This window comes from Bufo gargarizans, chromosome 1 (assembly GCF_014858855.1).
Source record: "Bufo gargarizans isolate SCDJY-AF-19 chromosome 1, ASM1485885v1, whole genome shotgun sequence".
NCBI lineage: Eukaryota > Metazoa > Chordata > Amphibia > Anura > Bufonidae > Bufo > Bufo gargarizans.
This window is the reverse complement of record NC_058080.1, coordinates 312,947,615-312,968,127: the sequence shown is the minus strand read 5'-3', so window position 1 is coordinate 312,968,127 and position 20,513 is coordinate 312,947,615. Positions and strand designations below refer to the sequence as shown.

General features: G+C 43.4%; 1 protein-coding gene across 1 annotated transcript in view; it reads right to left on the bottom strand.

The window, feature by feature from the left end:
* C1H19orf71 (chromosome 1 C19orf71 homolog) overlaps positions 1-20,513 on the bottom strand; it is a 38,890-nt gene that overhangs the window by 3,674 nt on the left and 14,703 nt on the right. The window contains exons 2-3 of the mRNA XM_044280066.1: positions 12,239-12,420; positions 7,943-8,068 (exon numbers count right to left, since the gene is read on the bottom strand). Of these exons, the coding sequence (XP_044136001.1) occupies positions 7,943-8,068; positions 12,239-12,420 (308 nt within the window). The remainder of the gene's footprint in view (positions 1-7,942; positions 8,069-12,238; positions 12,421-20,513) is intronic.

Genomic DNA, 20,513 nt, shown 5'->3' with positions numbered 1-20,513 from the left:
GTCTGACCCCCAAGTCATGCAGCAGTCTCTTCTGCTTTTTGATGACTCTGTTAGCAGGGTTTCCCAGGGCCATCCACCTAGCCCTGCCCCAGAAGTGGAAGAGATTCAGTGCACCGATGCCCAACCACTTATGTTTCCAGATGAGTACATGGGAGGACCATCGCAGCACGTCTCGGATGATGGCGAAACACAGGTGCCAACTGCTGGTGCTTTTGAAAGTGTGCAGACTGACAAGGAAGGCAGGGGTGAAGACTGGATGGAAGTTGATGTGGAGGACGATGAGGTCCTCGACCTCACATGAAATCAATGTCATGCGAGTGACCTGTGTAGTTCAGAGGAAAAGGCCGTGGTCGCACAGAGTCACCAGCACAGCAGAAGAGGGAGCAGGGTGCAAAAGCGCACGGAGCAGCCGTCCCCTAGACAGTATGCCTGCTACTGCCCACCGCAGAAAGGGACTGAGCACACCAAAGCCAGCTCCAAGGAGTTCCCTGGCGTCGCAGTTCTTCAGACAATGTGCTGAGGACAAGACACAAGTGGTTTGCATGCTGTGCAAGCGAGGCATAAACGTTCTCAACCTGAGCACAACCTGCATGACCATGGCATCTAAGTGCAAAGCATGAGCTGCAGTGGAGTAGACACCTCAAAAACCAAGAAAGGTCTCTGGCTCCTCCTGCTTCCTCTTCTGCTCCAGTCTCAGCCTCTTCATCCACCTCTAGAGTGACAGTGCCACCTGCCACCCCGCAAACAGAGGATCTGCCAGCAACACCACCATCTGGGTCACTAAGCATCTCCACAATGTCCCACGAAAGCGTTGAGCTCTCCATCTCCCAAACACTGGAGCGGAAGAGGAAGTACCCCCCCTACCCACCCACAATCCCTGGACCTGAATGCCAGCATTTCAAAATTACTGGCCTTTGAAATGCTGTCATTCAGGTGGAGACGGAGAGTTTTGAAAGCCTTATGGCGGTGGCTGTGCCACAGTACGTCGTGCCCAGTCGCCACTACTTTTCCAGGTGTGCCATGCCTTCCCTGCACAACCAAGTGGGGAACAAAATCAGGTGTGCACTGCGCAGCGCCATCTGTGGCAGGGTGCACCTCACTACGGATACGTAGACCAGTAAGCACGGTCAGGGACGTTATATCTCCAACAGCACACTGGGTAAATGCAGTGGCAGCTGGGCCTGAGGTGGATAGCAGTTTGCTGCATGTCCTTCCACCACAGAGGATTGCAGGGCGCTTCAGTTTGCCTCCTGTTGCTTCCTCCTGCTACTCCGCTTGCTCATCCTCTACCTGCTCCTCATCCGGTCAGCGTAACACCTTCACCACCAACTTCAGCACAGCCAGGGGTGAACGACAGCAGGCAGTTTTAAAACTTATCTGTTTGGGGGGCAAACCCCACACCGCGCAGGAGCTGTGGACGGGCCTTGAACAACAGACCGATGAGTGGTTGGTGCCAGTGAGCCTCAAGGTGGTGTGCGATAATGGGCGAAATACTAGCCGATTTGATGCACATCCCATGCCTGGCGCATGTGCTGAATTATGTGGTGCAGAGATTCCTTAAAAATTACCCCGATATGTCAGAGCTGCTGCATAAAGTGCAGGCCGTCTGTGCGCGCTTTCGGCATTCTCAGCCTGCTGCTGCTCGCCTGTCAGCACTGCAGCGTAACTTCGGCCTTCCCGCTCACCGCCTCATATGCGACGTGCCCACAAGGTGGAACTCCACCTTGCACATGCTGGCCAGACTGTGCGAGCAGCAGCAGGCGATAGTGGAGTTTCAGCTGCAGCACGCACGGGTGAGTTGCTCTGCGTAACAGCACCACTTCACCACCAATTATTGGGCCTCCATGAGAGACCTGTGTTCCTTGTTGCGTTGTTTCGAGTACTCCACCCACATGGCCAGTGCCGATAACGCCGTTCTCAGCGTAACTATCCCACTTCTATGCCTCCTTGAAAAACACTGCTGGTGATGATGGGAAGAGGATGTGGCACAGGAGGAGGAGGAGGAAGATGGATCATTACAAAGGGTTTCCGGCCAGTCATTCACAAGTGGCTCCGAGGGTGGGTTCCTGCACCCACAAATGCCAGGTACACAGTTGTCCAGCCAGAGCACAGTTCTGGAGGATGACGAGGTGGAGGATGTGGAGGAGGAGATGGAGGAGGAGGAACCATGTTCACAGCAGGGTGGCACCCAGACCAGCTCATGGCCATCACTGGTGTGTGACTGGGGGGATACAGAGGACACAGACGATACACCTCCCACAGAGGACAGCTTTTCGTTGCCTCTGGGCAGCCTGGCACACATGAGCGATTACATGCTGCAGTGTCTTCGCAATGACCGCCGAGTTGCCCACATTCTAACTTCTGCTGATTACTGGGGGCCACACTGCTGGATCTCCGTTACAAGGACAACGTACTGTAACATCCCAGAGTATGTCACTAAACTCTGTCACCCTGCTACAACATGTCAGGTGTATATTTATTGTCATCTTGTGTAATCTAACACTGCATTCTTCATTATGTGTATTTTCTATGCCTGTTTCATATAATTGCTGTGATTTCCATGTACACCAGCAGGAGGCAGCAATGTGTTTAGTTCAGTGTAGCATATCTAGACTGGAATAGTACATTCCAATCTAGCTCCCCCCCCCCCTTCCTCTTTGAGGAGGTGTGGAATGTTCCCACTTCCTGCCTCATGGGGAAGAAAGAATGTTCTAGTTAGTGTACCAGCCCCCCTGCTTGGAAAAGGCTCTGTTATTAGGAGCTCCCAGAAACAGGGATCCCAAGACAGGATCGAGCCTCGGCTGAGGCCAAGATCACTCTTCCCAGCCTCAGCCATCAGGCCTCAGCTGGTTGACAAGAAAGGCAGCCATCTCCAGCCTCCAGGAAGAAGCATTCCCTGTGAGCCAAGCTGTGAGTACTTATCCAGAGTCCAGGAGAAGCCAAATTCCTCCTCAGCTAGTCAGGCCCATACTAAGCAGAAGACAGAGTAGAAGATAAATACCTGCCAGATTCTCCAGGCATATAGTATAGAAAGCAGAAGAGATATTAATCCCTGCCATACATTGCCAATATCTGCTGGGACCTAAAGACTACTGCTGTAACTCGTATGGATTTGCCATCCAGTAAAGACAAGTGGCATTATACTTCAAGTCTGGATCTCATTTACTGCTACCAAGTTCCTTCATTACTCCTATTAACAACACTCATTTTATTGCAAGTGAGCCAGTATCCAGGAGTCCAGCCGTACCAAGGTAGGAGACACCGTTGACACTACACAGACACATTATCCCCCTCTGGCATTCCTCACCTGGTACATGAGCTATAACACCTTAAAGGGCCCTGAGACTATAACCTACGCACATTGCAATTGGCGTCACAAACTAAAAACGATTAATTTTGCGCCAGTATGCATTAGTCCCAATCCAATTTACTGCAGTACCGTCCTTAATTCCCTCACTGGAGCGTGATTGTAAGATGAGCGAGTACAAGCGCTTGCTGGTAGACGCGCTGCTGGTGGCATACCCACCTGACAGCGGGGGCACAGTGGAAGCACAAGGCGAAGGCAGAGGAGGAGAAAGAGGTCGCCAACGCAGCTGGGGCACCGCCAGCACCTCAGAAGGCAGGGTTAGCATGGCCGAAATGTGGAAAAGCTTTGTCAGCACGCCACAACAACGAGCACTACCAGCTGATATGTAACATCTAATCAGGAGGCGGCATTTCACCAACATGGTGGAGCAGTATGTGTGCACACGCCTACTTGTACTTAATGACGGGTCTGCCCCCTTCAACTTCTGGGTCTCCAAATTGTTGTTGTGCTAAGGTGCCGGACGTTTACAAATCATGTATGGTATATATAGAGGCAAATTTACTAAAGGTATATAACATCAAAGCCCTATACAGTATTTAACCCCTTCACGACTCCAATACATTTATATACGTGATATTTGCACATGCCCCGTGCAGCTATCACGTCTATAAACGTCAAACCAGCTCTTTAATCCAAGCGCTGCAAAGCGCTTCGATTAAAGCTTCTGCCCCTGCACTGCTGCAGTCACGGACAGCATACAATGCAGTAATGCCGGCAAGGGACCAATCAGAGTGGCCCCTTGCTGGCAATCGATCCGATTGGTTAGTCTGTGCAGACTAACCAATCGGATCGCAGCAGTGTTAAAATGCCGGTTTCAGGCGGTTGCGGCATCCATGGGGTTAATAGAGGGAGGGAGCTCCCTCTCTCAACCATCGGAGCTGCCGCGCTGCAATGGCAGCACCCGGTGGTTGCCATGGCAACAATACGCTTTGCAAAAGCGTCCGCTGTTGCCACCTACAGGGCATCTAATAGTATTATACTTTGCAATGCAAGAGCATTGCAAAGTATAGTACAGCCATCAGCCCCACTGGATCTTCATGATCCAAGAGGGACTTGATAAAAAATAGAAAGTGAATATAATACAAATGAAAAAAAAAAAAAATGTAAATTAAAAAAATAAATTGCCTTTTCCTATAAAAAAAATGAAAAAATAAAATACACATATTAGGTGTCACCGTGTCCGTAACGACCGTCTCTATAAATATATCACATGATAGACCCCGTCCAATAAACACCATAAAAAATAAAAAAAACTGTGCCAAAAAAGCTATTTTTGTCACCTTACATCACAAAAAGTGCAACAGCGATCAAAAAGGCTTATGACCCCTAAAATAGTACCAATCAAACCGTCACCTTATCCCAATCATACCCTATTTAAGACAATCGCCCAAAAAATAAAAAAGCTATAGCTCTCAGACTATGGAGACACTAAAACATCATTTTTTTGGTTTCAGAAATGCTATTATTGTGTAAAACTTAAATAAATAAGAAAAAGTATACATATTAGGTATTGCCATAACGATCTGCTCTATAAAACTATCACATGACCTAACTCCTCAGATGAACGCTGTAAAAATAAATAAATTAAAACTGTTCCAAAACAGCCAATTTTTGGGTCACCTTGCCCCAGAAAGTGTAATAATGAATGATCAATAAATCCTATGTACCCAAAAATAAGATGATCGGCAGAAAAATAAAAAACATATGGTGTTCAGAAAACCAATCCAGCAAAATCTGCCTTCCAAAAACCGTATGGCATTCCTTTCCTTCTGCGCCCTGCCATGTGCCCGTACAGCAGTTTACGACCTCATGTGGGGTGTTTCTGTAAACCGCGGAATCAGGGTAATAAATATTGAGTTTTGTTTGGCTGTTAACCCTCAATGTGTTAAATAAAAAAATGTAATAAAATGGAAAATCTGCCAAAAAAGTGAAATTTAGAAATGTAATCTCCATTTTCCTTTAATTCTTGTGGAACACCTAAAGGGTTAACAAAGTTTGTAAAATCAGTTATAAGTAACTTGAGGGGTGTAGTTTCTACAATGGGGTCATTTATGGGGGTATCTACTATGTAGGCCCCATAAAGTGACTTCAGACCTGAACTGGTCCTTAAAAGTGGGTTTTGGAAATTTTCTTACAAATTTTAAGAATTGCTTCTAAACTTCTAAGCCTTCTAATGTCCTAAAACAATAAAATGACATTTCCAAAATGATACCAACATAAAGTAGACATATGGGGAATGTTAAGTAATAAATATTTTATTAGGTATCACTTTCTGTTTTAGAAGCAGAGAAATTGAAATGTGGAAAATTGTGAATTTTTCAATATTTTGGGTACATTTTGGATTTTTTCATAAATAAAGGTGAAATATATTAACTCAAATATATGACTATCATGAAGTACAATGTGTCACGAGAAAACAATCTCAGAATGGCTTGGATAAGTAAAAGTGTTCCAAAGCTATTACCACATAAAATGACGCATGTCAGATTTGTAAATGTTGACCTGGACACTAGGGCATCAATGATCCTTGGTCATGAAAGGGTTAATTCATCAGACCAAAATACATATAAATTAATCAGACTAAAATACATATAAAGTGCAAGTGCATATCAGGAAACGCCCAAGGGTATCAGGACACCTGCCTGTGTCAAATCCAAAGGAATCCGTGCACAATGTCCATCCCAAAGTCCCTCACTTACCCTTACCCAACGCGTTTCGCTGATTGGCTTCGTCAGGGGAGAGTGAAAAAGGGTGGGGTGGTTGTCTTATTTATATAGGTAGGCAATTATCAATAACATAAATCACCTGTATAGTATACCACACACCGTGTCCTCCAACATTCCCGGGCTTCTATAGAACCTGCCGCATCCTATTACCTATGCGGTCACGTGAAAATTATTCTGTGCACTCATTGGGGCACACGGTGTTACTCATAATGAGTTCCAGTCCAACCGCAAGTCTACTATTCTGTACTCACAGCATCATTTCAGTACAGACCAGTAGACCCGCGGTCAGTGAGTTCAGGTTAGCCGAGCAGTGCTTGATCCAGGAAATGCAGCCGTCACACAGACCAAATATGCTTGCCTGGAACTGGTCTAACAGCCTTTTTAGAGTGAACCACTTTCGGTACAATTTCCAAACAATCATGGCTGCTGTAAATGCACAACTACAACTTATTTTTTGGAAAAATGATTGCTGGTGGTTTCATTAAAGGGGTTGTCCAAGTTTTGTTCTGGCCCTTTGTTGACATGCAGTTGTAGAGCTGTGTTTTGTTTTTTTCCTCATTAATATTTATGGGTGTCAACAAATACTGCCTTTCCCCTCTCCCTGCTCTGCAAAGGGAGTGAATTAAATTGATGCCCTACCTGCAGTTTGACTGCTGGGGCACGCGTATTGTATGTGTGAGACTATATGTCTCAGCTGTACAGTACAATGACACTACTGATACACACAGGATCTTCCTTCTACCTGTTCTTGTGCAATGTTCTGCAAAAACTTCCTCACAGCCATCAGAATAGTACAGAGGAGAGAACTCCTGCAGTCTTTGTCAGCTCTGTGTTTGCTTGATCCTGTGTCTATCACTTATCTCCTCAGTGCCTGGAGAAGAGGAAGCCTTGCAGCTGCTCAGTACCTGAGGTCATACCTCCCAACTTTTTGGACGGTCAAAGAGGGACACTTATGGTTCATTCTATGAAAGTTCAATTTTTCCTGCATATCTATACATTTCAATGGTTTTCTTTTACACTAGCGCAGAAATTATCTGAATATAGAAATTTATAAAACCCAAATCGTATCAAATAATGAAATACACTAAATACACTAAACGCTTTCTGGATCAATATTGTAGATGTAATAATGCAAATCTATACCTCAGAACAAAAAGAGAGACATTTATGGAACAAAGAGGGACAGAGGGACTTGGGTCAAAAATAGGGACTGTCCCTTCAAAAGAGGGGCACTTGGGAGGTCTGGCTGAGGTAGGGCCTCCAGCCCTAAATCCGTGCTGCTTATATTGGAAGGAATTAAACTGCGCAGAAGAATCCAGTGGGAGAGGAGACACGGCAGACAGCTCATCCAGCAGATCGGTCAGTGCAGAGCATGGCTTGTAGCTCCAACCAGCACAGCCGTCACAGTTAGGTTCTGTGCACAGGCCTGCTCCATCGGGCTTGTGCACAGAACCTCATCAGAGCAGGAAAAGAAGCTGACATCACAGGGCATGTGACGCTCAGCTAACTAGGAGAACAGGGCCACTGTAGATGAAGAAAGTGAATTGAAAACCCCCTTACATTTGCTTAGTTAGAAACATGCAAAGAGAACAAAAAAATAACTAGGACAACCCCTTTAATGTATATTCCTTATACAGCTTTTGAAGATACAATAATGGCATAACATTGATATTTGAAAATATAAAACTATGGCTATTCCATGCATCTTATTTACATGCACATAACAATTTTTGTTATAGTACAGATTAAACAAATATATTATCCACAGAGTTGTTATTGTCTTTGTTTTTGTAGGATCTTAACATGTACCATAATTTGCTTTCTGTTTTTTCATCTCATTTTTACCTACCATATTCTTTACCAAGGACAGGCTGATCCCTCCATATGAAAGAGCCCCAACGAGCAGAGTCCTTCAATTGCTGAGATGGCTGGGTTGGATCATACCATGCTGTCTCCCGAAGGAGCTGAACGGCCCCTGGAAAAGGTTATTTATGAATAGTCTCCAGTACAGGCAATGCTGAGTAGTAGTAGACAAATCTGATGGTGAGCTGAGGGCTAGTTTGCATTCGGTCCTATATGCACCTTTGTCATTGGATCAGATGTAGGTTTTGAAGTCTTTCTAACCATATAGCTTTTGTTACCTTTCATCATTATGAGTAGTTAAAGAGAGTTTGGCAGCAGTGTTGTTGACAGATATAGCCTACCAACCATGGAGGCAGACCATATGAACACCATTTTGTCCCACTCTGAACAACTTCTGTTCCCGGCATGAATCCAAGGTGTTTTCCAGCGGCCACCACTATAGGGAGCTTATAGAGAGTTTTACAGCTTCCTTTAAAGAGGACCTCTCATTGGTTTGAGTATTATAAACTGGTATGCCTACCAGACAGGTGAACGCCTCCATATGTAAATGCTTTTTCTTTTAAATGCCACTCCGTGGGATGCTGTGCACCCTGCTATTTTTGATGCCTCATATGTTAATTTCAACCATTGGTACAGGGAGGAGGAGACGCCAGAGTCTTTCTGGAGTGTAATAATATTACAGGCTATAGCTACTAGAGAGGGGTCGTTGATCCAGGGAGTTATTCTGATTGCCTGATTGGAGTCGGGAAGGAATTTTTTATTCCTTTAAAGTGAGGAAAATTGGCTTCTACCTCACAGGTTTTTTTTTTTCCTTCCTCTGGATCAACTTGCAGGATGAAAGGCCGAACTGGATGGACAAATGTCTTTTTTGGCCTTATATACTATGTTACTATGTTAGAGTTTCCTTCTCCCTGACTGTGATGCTGTCCAATTGCAGTGGAGCGCATCACAGCCAGGGAGAAAAAACAGCTCACCTTCTTCCTGGCTGTGAGGTGCTCCGTTGTGATTGGTTGGCGTCACAGGCAGGGAGAAGGAGATGGCCATTGAGAAACCCTGGCATCTCCTCCTCCCTGTACTGATGGTGGAAATTAACATATGAGGCACCAAAAATAGTGGGGTGCACAGCATCCCCACAGAGTGGCATTGAATTTTTTTTTTTTTTTACATATGGAGGTGTTCACCTATCTGGTAGGTATTCCAGTTTATAATACTCAAACCAATGAAAGGTCCTCTTTAAGTTAATTGGTAACTGTATATACCTTCCTATGCACTGAGCTCCCCCTAGTGGTGGTTGCAGGCAGCTGTATGAGGTAGATTTATCAATGTATTTATGCCAGTTGTCACTATAGTGTTCAGAAAAGCCTATTCCTTGTTTTCCAACATAGAAGTCAAGTAAAGCGGCTGAGATAAAGCACAACTTCCCTCACAAAAGTTTGTGGGGTGGAGATACTATGTTTTGATATGGGGCCCTATGAGATCTATATATGCCCCTAGGCAGAGGATAGGAGGTAATACATACCTTTGCCACTGCTTTTATGAATGCACTGCTAAAAAAAATCTTTGAAGGCCAGGGGCATTACTCCCACAAGGGCACCAGGGGGGGCCTGCAGGCTCCAGAGCCTCATGCTCGGTATGAGCTGCTTCACAGTCCCTACTAATTGCTGTGAGTGACGGCTTTAGTAAGCAACGATGGGACTGTTAGTTCACTGTTCGCTGCATTCACATCAAGTCTAGATAGAATCAACAGCACTTGTTTTAGAGCCATTAAGCCACCAGCATGTCCTTATGCAACTAGGGTTTATGCTCCTAAACCTGCCCATCACAAACCCATCCAGTCTTGCAAATGAAACTAAATTTTTACACTGGTGGTCTGTACCAGCAGGCACTACCTCTCCCCAACGGGTGTGCCCCCCTGCTCTGGTTGACCAGCAGTCCGGCGTCCCTCTGTTACTTCCCAGTGGGCACAGCTGCTCGGGAGCGCTGTTCCATTAATTCTATGCATGCTGGGGCCTGCTTCTTGCCTGCCCTATCCTCTATGCCCATAGGATGTGCTGCTTTCTCTGTGACCTTTAAAGGGCCAGTGCACGCATCTAAATTCTCCCCAGCCTATTGATGGCCACTACAGGGTATTTAAGGTACCTTTCCCTGTAGATAGATGCCTAAGTAATAGGTTCTAGTTGACATTTCCTGCATAGGTGCATTACTTGTCCCGTTCACTGTCCCATGCACAGACTTCTGTCTGTCGCCAGATATGACCCTTTCCTGCCTGACCTGATCTCTGTATTGACCCTGAGCCCACCAGCCTTGACCCTTGGACTGACTTCGGATTGCAGAAACTCTGGCTGGCCTGATCTCAGCTTGACCCTTACTGCAATTTTTTGCCTGACCCCTTGGTGTCTCGCACTAGTGTCTCTTGATTCTCATGAGTCAGCAGTCTGCTGAACAGAGACTACTTTAAGAAGTAACTGCCTGGCTACTTAGATAACACCCTATCTATTCAGCACATTGGATCCACATCTGCTTCATAACATAAATGAAATTCAAACTTACCAAGAGAACCGTCTGGGGCTGGGTCTTCTCCAGAGACATTGGGCACATGAAACCAAGGATGGTGCAACTCTCTTCATTGTACGTGTGCCTTATGTGCAGTGAACGTGCAGTGAAGCAAGGTGCAACATCCTCTGCTTAAACGTTGCAGTACACAAGCGCCCTGGGCCACTGGAGAAGAGTCTGGGACTCTTCTGGTAATTTTGAATTCCATTTACTTTCTTTTACAGGGACAGATGGGTTTGCTATGGGCAGGTTTAGAAACCTAAAATGCAGCTGCATAACAGCATGTTGGTGGTTCAGTGGGCTCAAATTAGGTGAATGTCTCATTCACATTTTTTGGAGAAAAAAAATCAGCATGAAATAATGATCAAACCACAATTTTTGGTGTGTTTTTTGCCACATTTATTGATGCAGTTTTTTTTTCTTACGTGTAAATGAATATGTCCCTTCTTTTTTTCCATGCTGCAATTTTTAACCCCTTCCCCACATTCCTTGGAAATGCACAGCGAATGTCAAGTGTTTAAAGATGGTGCCTGCTTAGAAGCTGAAGGGGCACCATAACTGCCAGATGCCTGCTGTTTTACAAAGCAGATACCTGTTGGCATTGTCTGTGATCCGCGATAATGCTTATCACAGACTTTTAACCCCTCATGTACCTTGGTCATTTGTGACCACAGCATCTGAGAGGTGAAATCCCAAGAGCACTGCACTCCCAGGGCCCAAACGGCTCCCCCACACTAAGATCGAGGGAGTCGTTTGGTTGCTATGGCAGCCTCGGTCGGCCTTCTGAAGGCTCTGAGGCCTGCCACAGCAAGGTTCCTATGGAGCCCTGAACACAGTGAATCCCCCATAGGCTATAATGTTAAAGGGGTTGTGTTACAAAACATAGTCTACATTTTTTAAACTAGCGTCTGGATCTGAATACTTTTGTAAATGCATGTACTTAAAAATTTTGTACAGTCAGTCAGTGAACAATTCAATAAAATGTATCTGTATACAAAAATACAGATTACCCCACAAGAAATGAGCCCTCACACAGCTTTGTGGATGTAAATATGAAAAAGTTATAGGGGGGCAGAATATGGCAATGCAACAAAAAAAAGTTTTGTTTTTTTTTACAAACTTTTTTTTTAAATGCAAGAAAAACTATAAAAATTTGGTATCGCTGTAATAGAGAGTGGAGTTAATATGTCAGTTTTACCACCTAGGGAACACTAAAACATGAAACCAGTAAAACTGTGTTGGAATTGGCTTTTTTTTCAGTTCTACCTCATTTGGAATTTTTTTCCAGCTTCCCAGTACATCATAAGCAATATTAAATGGTGCCAATAGAAAGTGCAACATGCTGCGAATAAAAAAGCCTTCATGTGGATGATATATATAATAACATAAAAAAAAAGAAAAAAAAAAGGTATGGCTGTGGAAAGATAGTGAGTAAAAAAGAAAATATGGAAAATCACTCGGTCAGGAAGCTCAAAAAATAGTGCTGTGTAAATAAACAAGCAGTTTTCTCATTGACATCAACAGAGATGATTTGCAAGCCTTTCGGTGCAGTTTTTGGTTGCCAAATCCATGTCGAACAAAATAACTACACAGAAAAATACCCTAAAAAAGACTCATGAACATCCTCTGTTTTGTGTTGACAACAAAATACATATGGTCGTGTGCATGAGCCCTTAATCAGGGCAAAAGCTAAAATCCACATTGCTTGGCCTTATCATTGAATAATTACCAGGCTGGAGAGCTGCCTGCTCTCTCTGTCTGTGTTCATTTTGCCATTGAAGGAAGGCCTCCCGCTTCTTCGTGTATAGAACATTTGACTTAACATCTACACCCCAAGGACCTGAGGTAAAGGAGACTGCCTGTGGCCGGATGGGAGAGTTTGATGGTCCACAGAGTGAAGAAGCCTTGACACTAAGAAAGAATGAAATCTAATGTTAGATAATGAATTGCTTACAACTTGCACGGTTTAATGCCAGGGGTATTAAATCCTCACCGCTCCTTGGTCCTCTTTATCCTCACAGCATAAAGCTTCAGGATGTAGTGTGCACAGCGCTGCGCTATATGAGGAGACAGAGTGGTGGCAGTCCCAGAGGTGACTGGGACTGCTCTGTGATGACTGAGGGGTTGGATGGGCAGCAAAGGTCTCCCGAGATGGCTCTTGAATGTTCCCTATAGCCAATTTAGGCGCTTAAGAAGAAATTGTACGGCTGAAGGACAGTTTGAGGTAGAGGCACTGAACATGAAAACACAGTTCCTACTAAAAGAGTACCCCAACAAGTCATTGGAGAACTCAATACAAAGGGTAAGACAACTTGACAGAACCCTATTCTTCAAACCTAAAGAAGTATCTACTACTGCACAAAAATCAGATACTACAGCTAAAATAATCTTACCATATAATAAGGATTATAAAATGGTGAGTAGTATCATTCACAACCATTGGCACTTGTTGAAGGATGATAAACTATTGGGTCCTACACTTCCGGCACATCCTCCAATAGTTTATACTCGGGCTGCAGATTTGGGACTACAAGTGGCTCCCACTATAAGAAAACACCAAACTAAAACACTGATAACCCCATGGGACAATTTAAAAGGTTTCTACAGGTGTGGGTGCTGTCAAAATTGTAGACAGACACACTTTGATAGAAACATTAGACAGATAACATCAACGTCCAACAATTTCAAATGGGACATCAAAGAAATCTTGTCATGCAACAGTAAGGCAGTGATCTATATTGTCCAGTGCCCATGCCCAAAGCAGTACATCGGCCGCACAAAAAGGGTATTCAAGACCAGAATATCTGAACACATTAATAATATTAAGAAACAATCTGAAACGCACCCCCTATCCAAACATTTTAAATTATATCATGCAGGTGATCCAAGTAACATGAGCTATATGGCTATCCAGTCAGTCAAACAAGACTGGAGAGGAGGCGATTTCGTGGCTAAAATGTCTAGACAGGAGTCCAAGAAAATATTCGAGTTTGGGTCCTTGATGCCTCAGGGTCTCAACTCGGAGATTGAAATTTTTGGGTTCCTATGGGTGAGAAGGGTGGGTTTACACGGGGAGTCAGTGCCGGGCTGTTTTTCAGCGCACTGACCCCTCCTGCATCCCTCCCCTTCTCCCCCCAATGCCACATCCCAGCATGTCATTTTTATTGTATTTTATTTATAATGTCATCTATTTTTTATTTTTTATTCTTTATTGTAATTTACAAATGTGAGCATTTATTTTAAATATGTGTTTTTATAGTGTAACATTGTAAAACGTATGCAGCAATGTACTGGAGTATACTGACTATTTATGTAGGGTAATGGTTGAGACTCTGTGCTCGGCCCAGTCTAAAATCCGACCCACATTTTCTATCAAACCTTTTTATGTAAAAATCCAGTCATTTCAGCATGTGTTATAATTTAATTGTTTTATTTTGTTTTATTTTAACATGCAAGTCACAATGTATAAATATAATGTACAAAGTAAGACATACACTGTGATATGTTTGTAGTCAGCTATTGATTATATTAAAAGTGAAGATTGCGGCTGTGCAATTATCCCAGTCCGCAATCCGACCCATATTTTATAATAAACCCAATTAGGGTATATAAAGCAACAATTTGTGTCTGTATCTAGCATTACATAACTATCTACTGAGGAAGGAACTTGTTTCCGAAACGCGTCTAGTGTGTATTGAGACCTGGCTACCGGTGCGGCTTTTTCCAAAAAACGCAAGAAGATTTCCTTCAAACGATATACCGCTACAAAGATTTTGTTCACCAAGAATCCACTAAGTGGACTGAAACTGTGTTGCTACACCTGACATTGCCACAAACACAAGGTAAATCCTGCTGTGTTCACTCTCCCTGACCTGACAAGTTCAGGCAATTACCGGCTCGGCTCAGCTATACCAGCTTCCGTTTGGCCTGACGGTTCAGGCACCTGCGTCACAAACCAGCGATCAACTACCTGGCTGGACACGTGGGACACTGAGCGAGCGAGTCTGATGGTCTGCTCCGCAAGGAACAAGTAAGTGGAGCCCCACAGATCGGAGAAAGCGTGGTTACGATCTGTCAGACTACATCCAAACACAGAGTCCCCTTGTGGGAAATTACAACAAGGACAATCCTGAACCTATGGTTCCAACTATTCGGTGAATCGGTAACTATAATCATGGACATTTGAACGGTTCAACACATTACCCCTTGCAGCCTAACTCTAGCCATTAGGTCTCATTCCTAGGAGTACTCCGGTTATTTAGGTTTGTGCGTGAGATCGGCACATATATACCTATTTACGTATTTGTTTATGTATGTATGCTGATACTGACACCAAATCTTATTATTGATTCAGTGTATTAATAAATTTTACGCAAAAATACTGTGAGCCAGCCTGTATTATTATTATTGATTTATCCCTCTTTTTCAGCTGGTAACTGAAAGGCTGAGCTCCAGTAGTTTGCTGGTGGAGCCTTTTCTAATTATTTGATACTAATGTTAGATAATGAATTGCTTACAACTTGCACGGTTTAATGCCAGGGGTATTAAATCCTCACCGCTCCTTGGTCCTCTTTATCCTCACAGCATAAAGCTTCAGGATGTAGTGTGCACAGCGCTGCGCTATATGAGGAGACAGAGTGGTGGCAGTCCCAGAGGTGACTGGGACTGCTCTGTGATGACTGAGGGGTTGGATGGGGGATATAAGGGCAGCAAAGGTCTGCGTTAAGAACCATGTGAAATTTACTTCTGAAAATTGATTAGAATGCCACAAATAAATAAGTAAAAGTTCTCCGATCCCACTGTTCTCACCACTAGGGGAGCTCTTGGCGTAATTCCCGAGCCGGCTGAGGTGAAGCTCAGGGGCAGTGAGTGTGTTACTTGTGTATTGCATGTAATGTATTTCAAATGCAAGTGACCCGTCAACTGGAAATTTTTTCTATATGTGCCCATATATCCAGCTGAGTGTGAGACCCTTATTTAATGCATAACAGTTTATATTGTCTTTTTTAAAACACATTAATATGCACGGGTAATATCTGACCATACCTGTTGGCTGAGAGAAAAATAGCAGACATTAGAAAAATAAATGCCTATTTTTATTGTACAGATTTCTCTGCAAGGAATATTTAAAGTGGTTTTCCAACCACAATATACAACTGCTAATACTGCACTGTAGCACCAATCTTCCACAAATGCCTTTTACAGCAGCGATCCCTGTTTTATAGCTCTCTGTACAACACCTGTGGTCTTGTCTACACTCCGGTTTTGTTTTCTTCAGTTCTGCTCAGGTTCCTGTATTTATGTCTCCACCAAACCAATGATCCATAGCACTGCCCCCATAACCTCCATTTCGAGGATTTCTCCTGCCCACTCCAAAGAAGAGTTGCAGCCCAATGCACTGGACCTGGGTTCTAGCCTTCATGGCATATCTTATTCTGTTCAGGCAGATGGACATTACTTCTGCAGATGTTGGAGTTTGGAGGAGAGGCGCTACATGTGACTAGGTTTGAGTCATTGATCTCAGCTACTTCAGAGAGGGAAGTATATTTGGAAGATACTTAAGAAGCCACAGTGAGAGTTCAAAAGTTAAGTTAATATATCCCATAAAACGCCTTAAAGCTCTAAGGGGATCATTTATTAAGACCGGCGTTTTAGACGCTGGTCTTAATAAGCTCCTGCGCTGGTGGTGGATCCACTGAAGTTATGTAGAGGCGCTGGTTTCTTCATAACTTTGACGCATCCAGCTCCGGTCTAAATGTAAGATGCTGGATCTGGCAGGGCTCAGCAAAAATTTCTGATAATACAACCATCTGCATCCGTTATGAATGGATCCTGTTGTATTATCTTTAACATACCCAAGACGGATCCATTGTCATGTTCGGGTGGGGGAGGGAACACCACATCGAACATAGGAGGGAAAGGGGTAAGGGAATAAGGCCTGGGAACTAGGGAAAGGAGATGGATACTTCCTAATAAAACCCTAATCAAAGTCCTGACTAACTACCAGTATGAACAGACCCCAGAGGTAGGTGAGTTCATACACCGGAACCTAGTGTCCTAACTGACCCTATAGGACCCTGGACTAATGTCAGGACTGAGACAACCTGTTCCTTCAAGAGGAAAGAAGAACAGGAGTCTCCCTCAGGCCTTAATACAAATGACAGGGAAAAACAACACACAGAACTCAAACAAAATACAAAAAGGGAAATTTAGACTTAGCTTCAAAGGAGCAATGGAAGCACCAGAAACTCCACCAAGATCCACACACCTGCAATCGACAACTCAAAGCAGAAGCTATAAACCGCACAGCATAGTGGGAGATGCAACTATAAATAGGGAAGGTTAAATGACCACATTAGCAACACCTGAGGCAAGGGGTGTGGCCATTACCAGAAACAACACAGACGCCTATTGATCCACAAGGAAACTTGATCAAACCATGTATTGCCAGTCTCGCCGATCTCCTGCCACCTGTCACGGGAACGTCCGTGACATCGGTCATGAACTCCATTGAAAGTCAATGGGGGATGAATCAATTTTCTATTGTCAGAGAAAACATATCCGTCCCCATTGACTTGGATTGTGGGTCATGATGGTCCAGGATGGAAAGCAAACCGTGGCATGCTGTGGTTTGCTCTCCAGTATGAGAAGGGAATGCATTTTGGAGCAGTCCTATCTGTTCAGTTACATTTTGTCCTCATTGACAATTAATCCCTATACAAATCCCTATACAAAACGGAGGCGTTTTTTTCCGGTATTGAGACCCTATGACAAATCTCAAGGCATTCAAAACTGATTTTACAAACTTTTTTTAACCCTTTAGGTGTTCACAAGAATTAATGGAAAATAGAGATACAATTTCAAAATTTCACTTTTTTGGCAGATTTTCCATTTTAATATTTTTTTTCCCAGTTACAAAGCAAGGGTTAACAGCCAAACAAAACTCTATATTTATGGCCCTGATTCTGTAGTTTACATAAACACCCCATTTGTGGTCGTAAATCGCTGTACGGGAAAACGGGGCGGGGCGCAGAAGGAAAGGAATGCCATATGGTTTTTGGAAGGCAGGTTTTGCTGGACTGTTTTTTTTGACACCATGTCCATTTGAAACAACCCCCCGATGAACCCCTAGAGTAGAAACTCCATAAAAGTGACCCCATCTAAGAAACTACACCCCTCAAGGTATTCAAAACTGATTTTGCAAATGTCGTTTACCCTTTAGGTGTTCCACAAGAATTAATGGAAAATAGAGATCCAATTTCAAATTTTCACTTTTTTTGGCAGATTTTCCATTTTAATAATTTTTTTCCAGTTACAAAGCAAGGGTTAACAGCCAAACCAAGCTCAATATTTATGGCCCTGATTCTGTAGTTTACAGAAACACCCCATATGTGGTCATAAACCGCTGTATGGGCACACGGCAGGGCACAGAAGGAAAGGAATGCCATACGGTTTTTGGAAGGCAGATTTTGCTGGATTGGTTTTCTGAACGCCATATGTTTTTTATTTTTCTGCCGATCGTCTTGTGTAGGGGCTCGGTTTTTGCAGAAAGTGTTTAGGTTTTTATTGGTACCATTTTTGGGTACATAGGATTTATTGATCATTCATTATTACACTTTCTGGGGCAAGGTGACCCAAAAATTGGCTGTTTTGGAACAGTTTTAATTATTATTTTTTTACAGCGTTAATCTGAGGAGTTAGGTCATGTGATAGTTTTATAGAGCAGATCGTTACGGATGTGGCAATACCTAATATGTATACTTTTTATTATTTATTTAAGTTTTACACAATAATAGCATTTCTGAAACAAAAAAAATGATGTTTTAGTGTCTCCATAGTCTGGGAGCCATAGCTTTTTTATTTTTTGGGCGATTGTCTCAAATAGGGTATCATTTTTTGCGGGATAAGGTGACGGTTTGATTGGTACTATTTTAGGGGTCATAAGCCTTTTTGATTGCTCGCTGATTTAAATTGACAAAAATAGCTTTTTTGGCACAATTTTTTATGGTGTTTATTGGACGGGGTCTATCATGTGATATATTCATAGAGACAGTCGTTACGGTCGCGGTGACACCTAATCTGTGTATTTTATTTTATTTTTTTATAGGAAAAGGCAATTTATTTTTTTAATTTACATTATTATTTATTTTTCATTTGTATTATTTTCACTTTATTTTTTTATCAAGTCCCTCTTGGATCATGAAGATCCAGTGTGGCTGATGGCTGTACTATACTTTGCAATGCTCTTGCATTGCAAAGTATAATACTATTAGATGCCCTGTAGGTGGCAACAGCGGACGCTTTTGCAAAGCGTATTGTTGCCATGGCAACCATCGGGTGCTGCCATCGCAGCGCGGCAGCTCCGATGGTTGAGAGAGGGAGCTCCCTCCCTCTATTAACCCCATGGATGCTGCAACCGTGGCATCTATGGGGTTACAGCAGAGTGTCAGCATAGAGCTGACACTCTGCTGATGGCGGCGGCTCAGGAATGGAGCCGCCGCCATCACACACACAGCTGGAGGACCCCCTGATGCACCCCTAGAGTAGAAACTCCAAAAAAGTGACCCCGTTTTAGAAACTTCAGGATAGGGTGGCAGTATTGTTGGTACTAGTTTAGGGTACATATGATTTTTGGTTGCTCTATATTACACTTTTTGTGAGGCAAGGTAACAAGAAAAAGCTGTTTTAGCACAATTTTTATTTTTTGTTATTTACAACATTTATCTGACAGGTTAGATCATGTGATATTTTTATATAGAACAGGTTGTCACGGACGCTGCGATATCTAATATGTATACTTATTTTTTATTCATGTAAGATGGGTGCGTGTGACTTTTTGATCGCTTGCTATTACACTTTTTGTGATGTAAGGTGACAAAAAATGGCTTTTTGTACACTGTTTTTATTTTTATTTTTTTACGGTATTCACCTGAGGGGTTAGGTCATGTGATATTTTTATAGAGCAAGTTATTACGGACGCTGCGAAACCTAATATGTATACTTTCTTTTTATTTATGTAAGTTTTGCATAATGACTTCATTTTTGAAGCAAGATAATCCATAATATTTTCAGTTTTTGGGCGGTTACCTTGGGTAGAATATGATTTTTGCGGGATGACATGACTGTTTTATTGGCACTATTTTGGGGTGCGTGTAACTTTTTGATCGCTTGCTATTACACTTTTTGTGATGTAAGGGGACAAAAAATGGTTTATGGAATGCATTGGCTATATGAGTAATACTGTGTGTATTACTTATACAGCTTCCGGCCTGTGAGATCCAGGGGGCTGGATCTCACAGGAATGTCACAGGAAGGCAGCGGCGATGCCTCAGGAAGGTATCGCGCTGCCTTCCATGTCATCGGGTCCCCCCTACAGCCGCATGGGGACCCGATGGCACTGCCGCCAGCCACCCGCTGGATAAGGTAAAACCGCAAACCGCAGGTCTGAATTGACCTGCGATTTGCGGCGATCGCCGATATGGGGGGGGGGTCACATGACCCCCCCCCGGCGTTGTGACAGGATGCCCGCTGAATGATTTCAGTGGACATCCTGTTCCTATTAACCCCCGCCGCGCCGCAATCTAGTTTTAAAGTTATTTTATACCGGTACGTCATGGGTCCTTAAGGACTCGGGAAACATGCGGTACCGGTACGTCATAAGTCCTTAAGGGGTTAATGTGACCTATAAACTGTACCACTCAATTGAAAAACAAACTGAAATCTTTTAGGTGGAGGGAAGAAAACAAAAAAAACTAAAATAATGTGGTTGCATAAGTGTGCACACCCTTATAACTGGGCATGTAGCTGTGTTCAGAATTAAGCAATCACATTCAAAATTATGTTAAATAGGAGTCAGCATACACCTGCCATCATTTAAAGTCCCCCTGATTAACCCCAAATAAAGTTCAGCTGCTCTAGTTGGTCTTTCCTGAAATTTTTTTAGTCGCATCCCACAGCAAAAGCCATGGTCCACAGAGAGCTTCCAAAGCATCAGAGGGATCTCA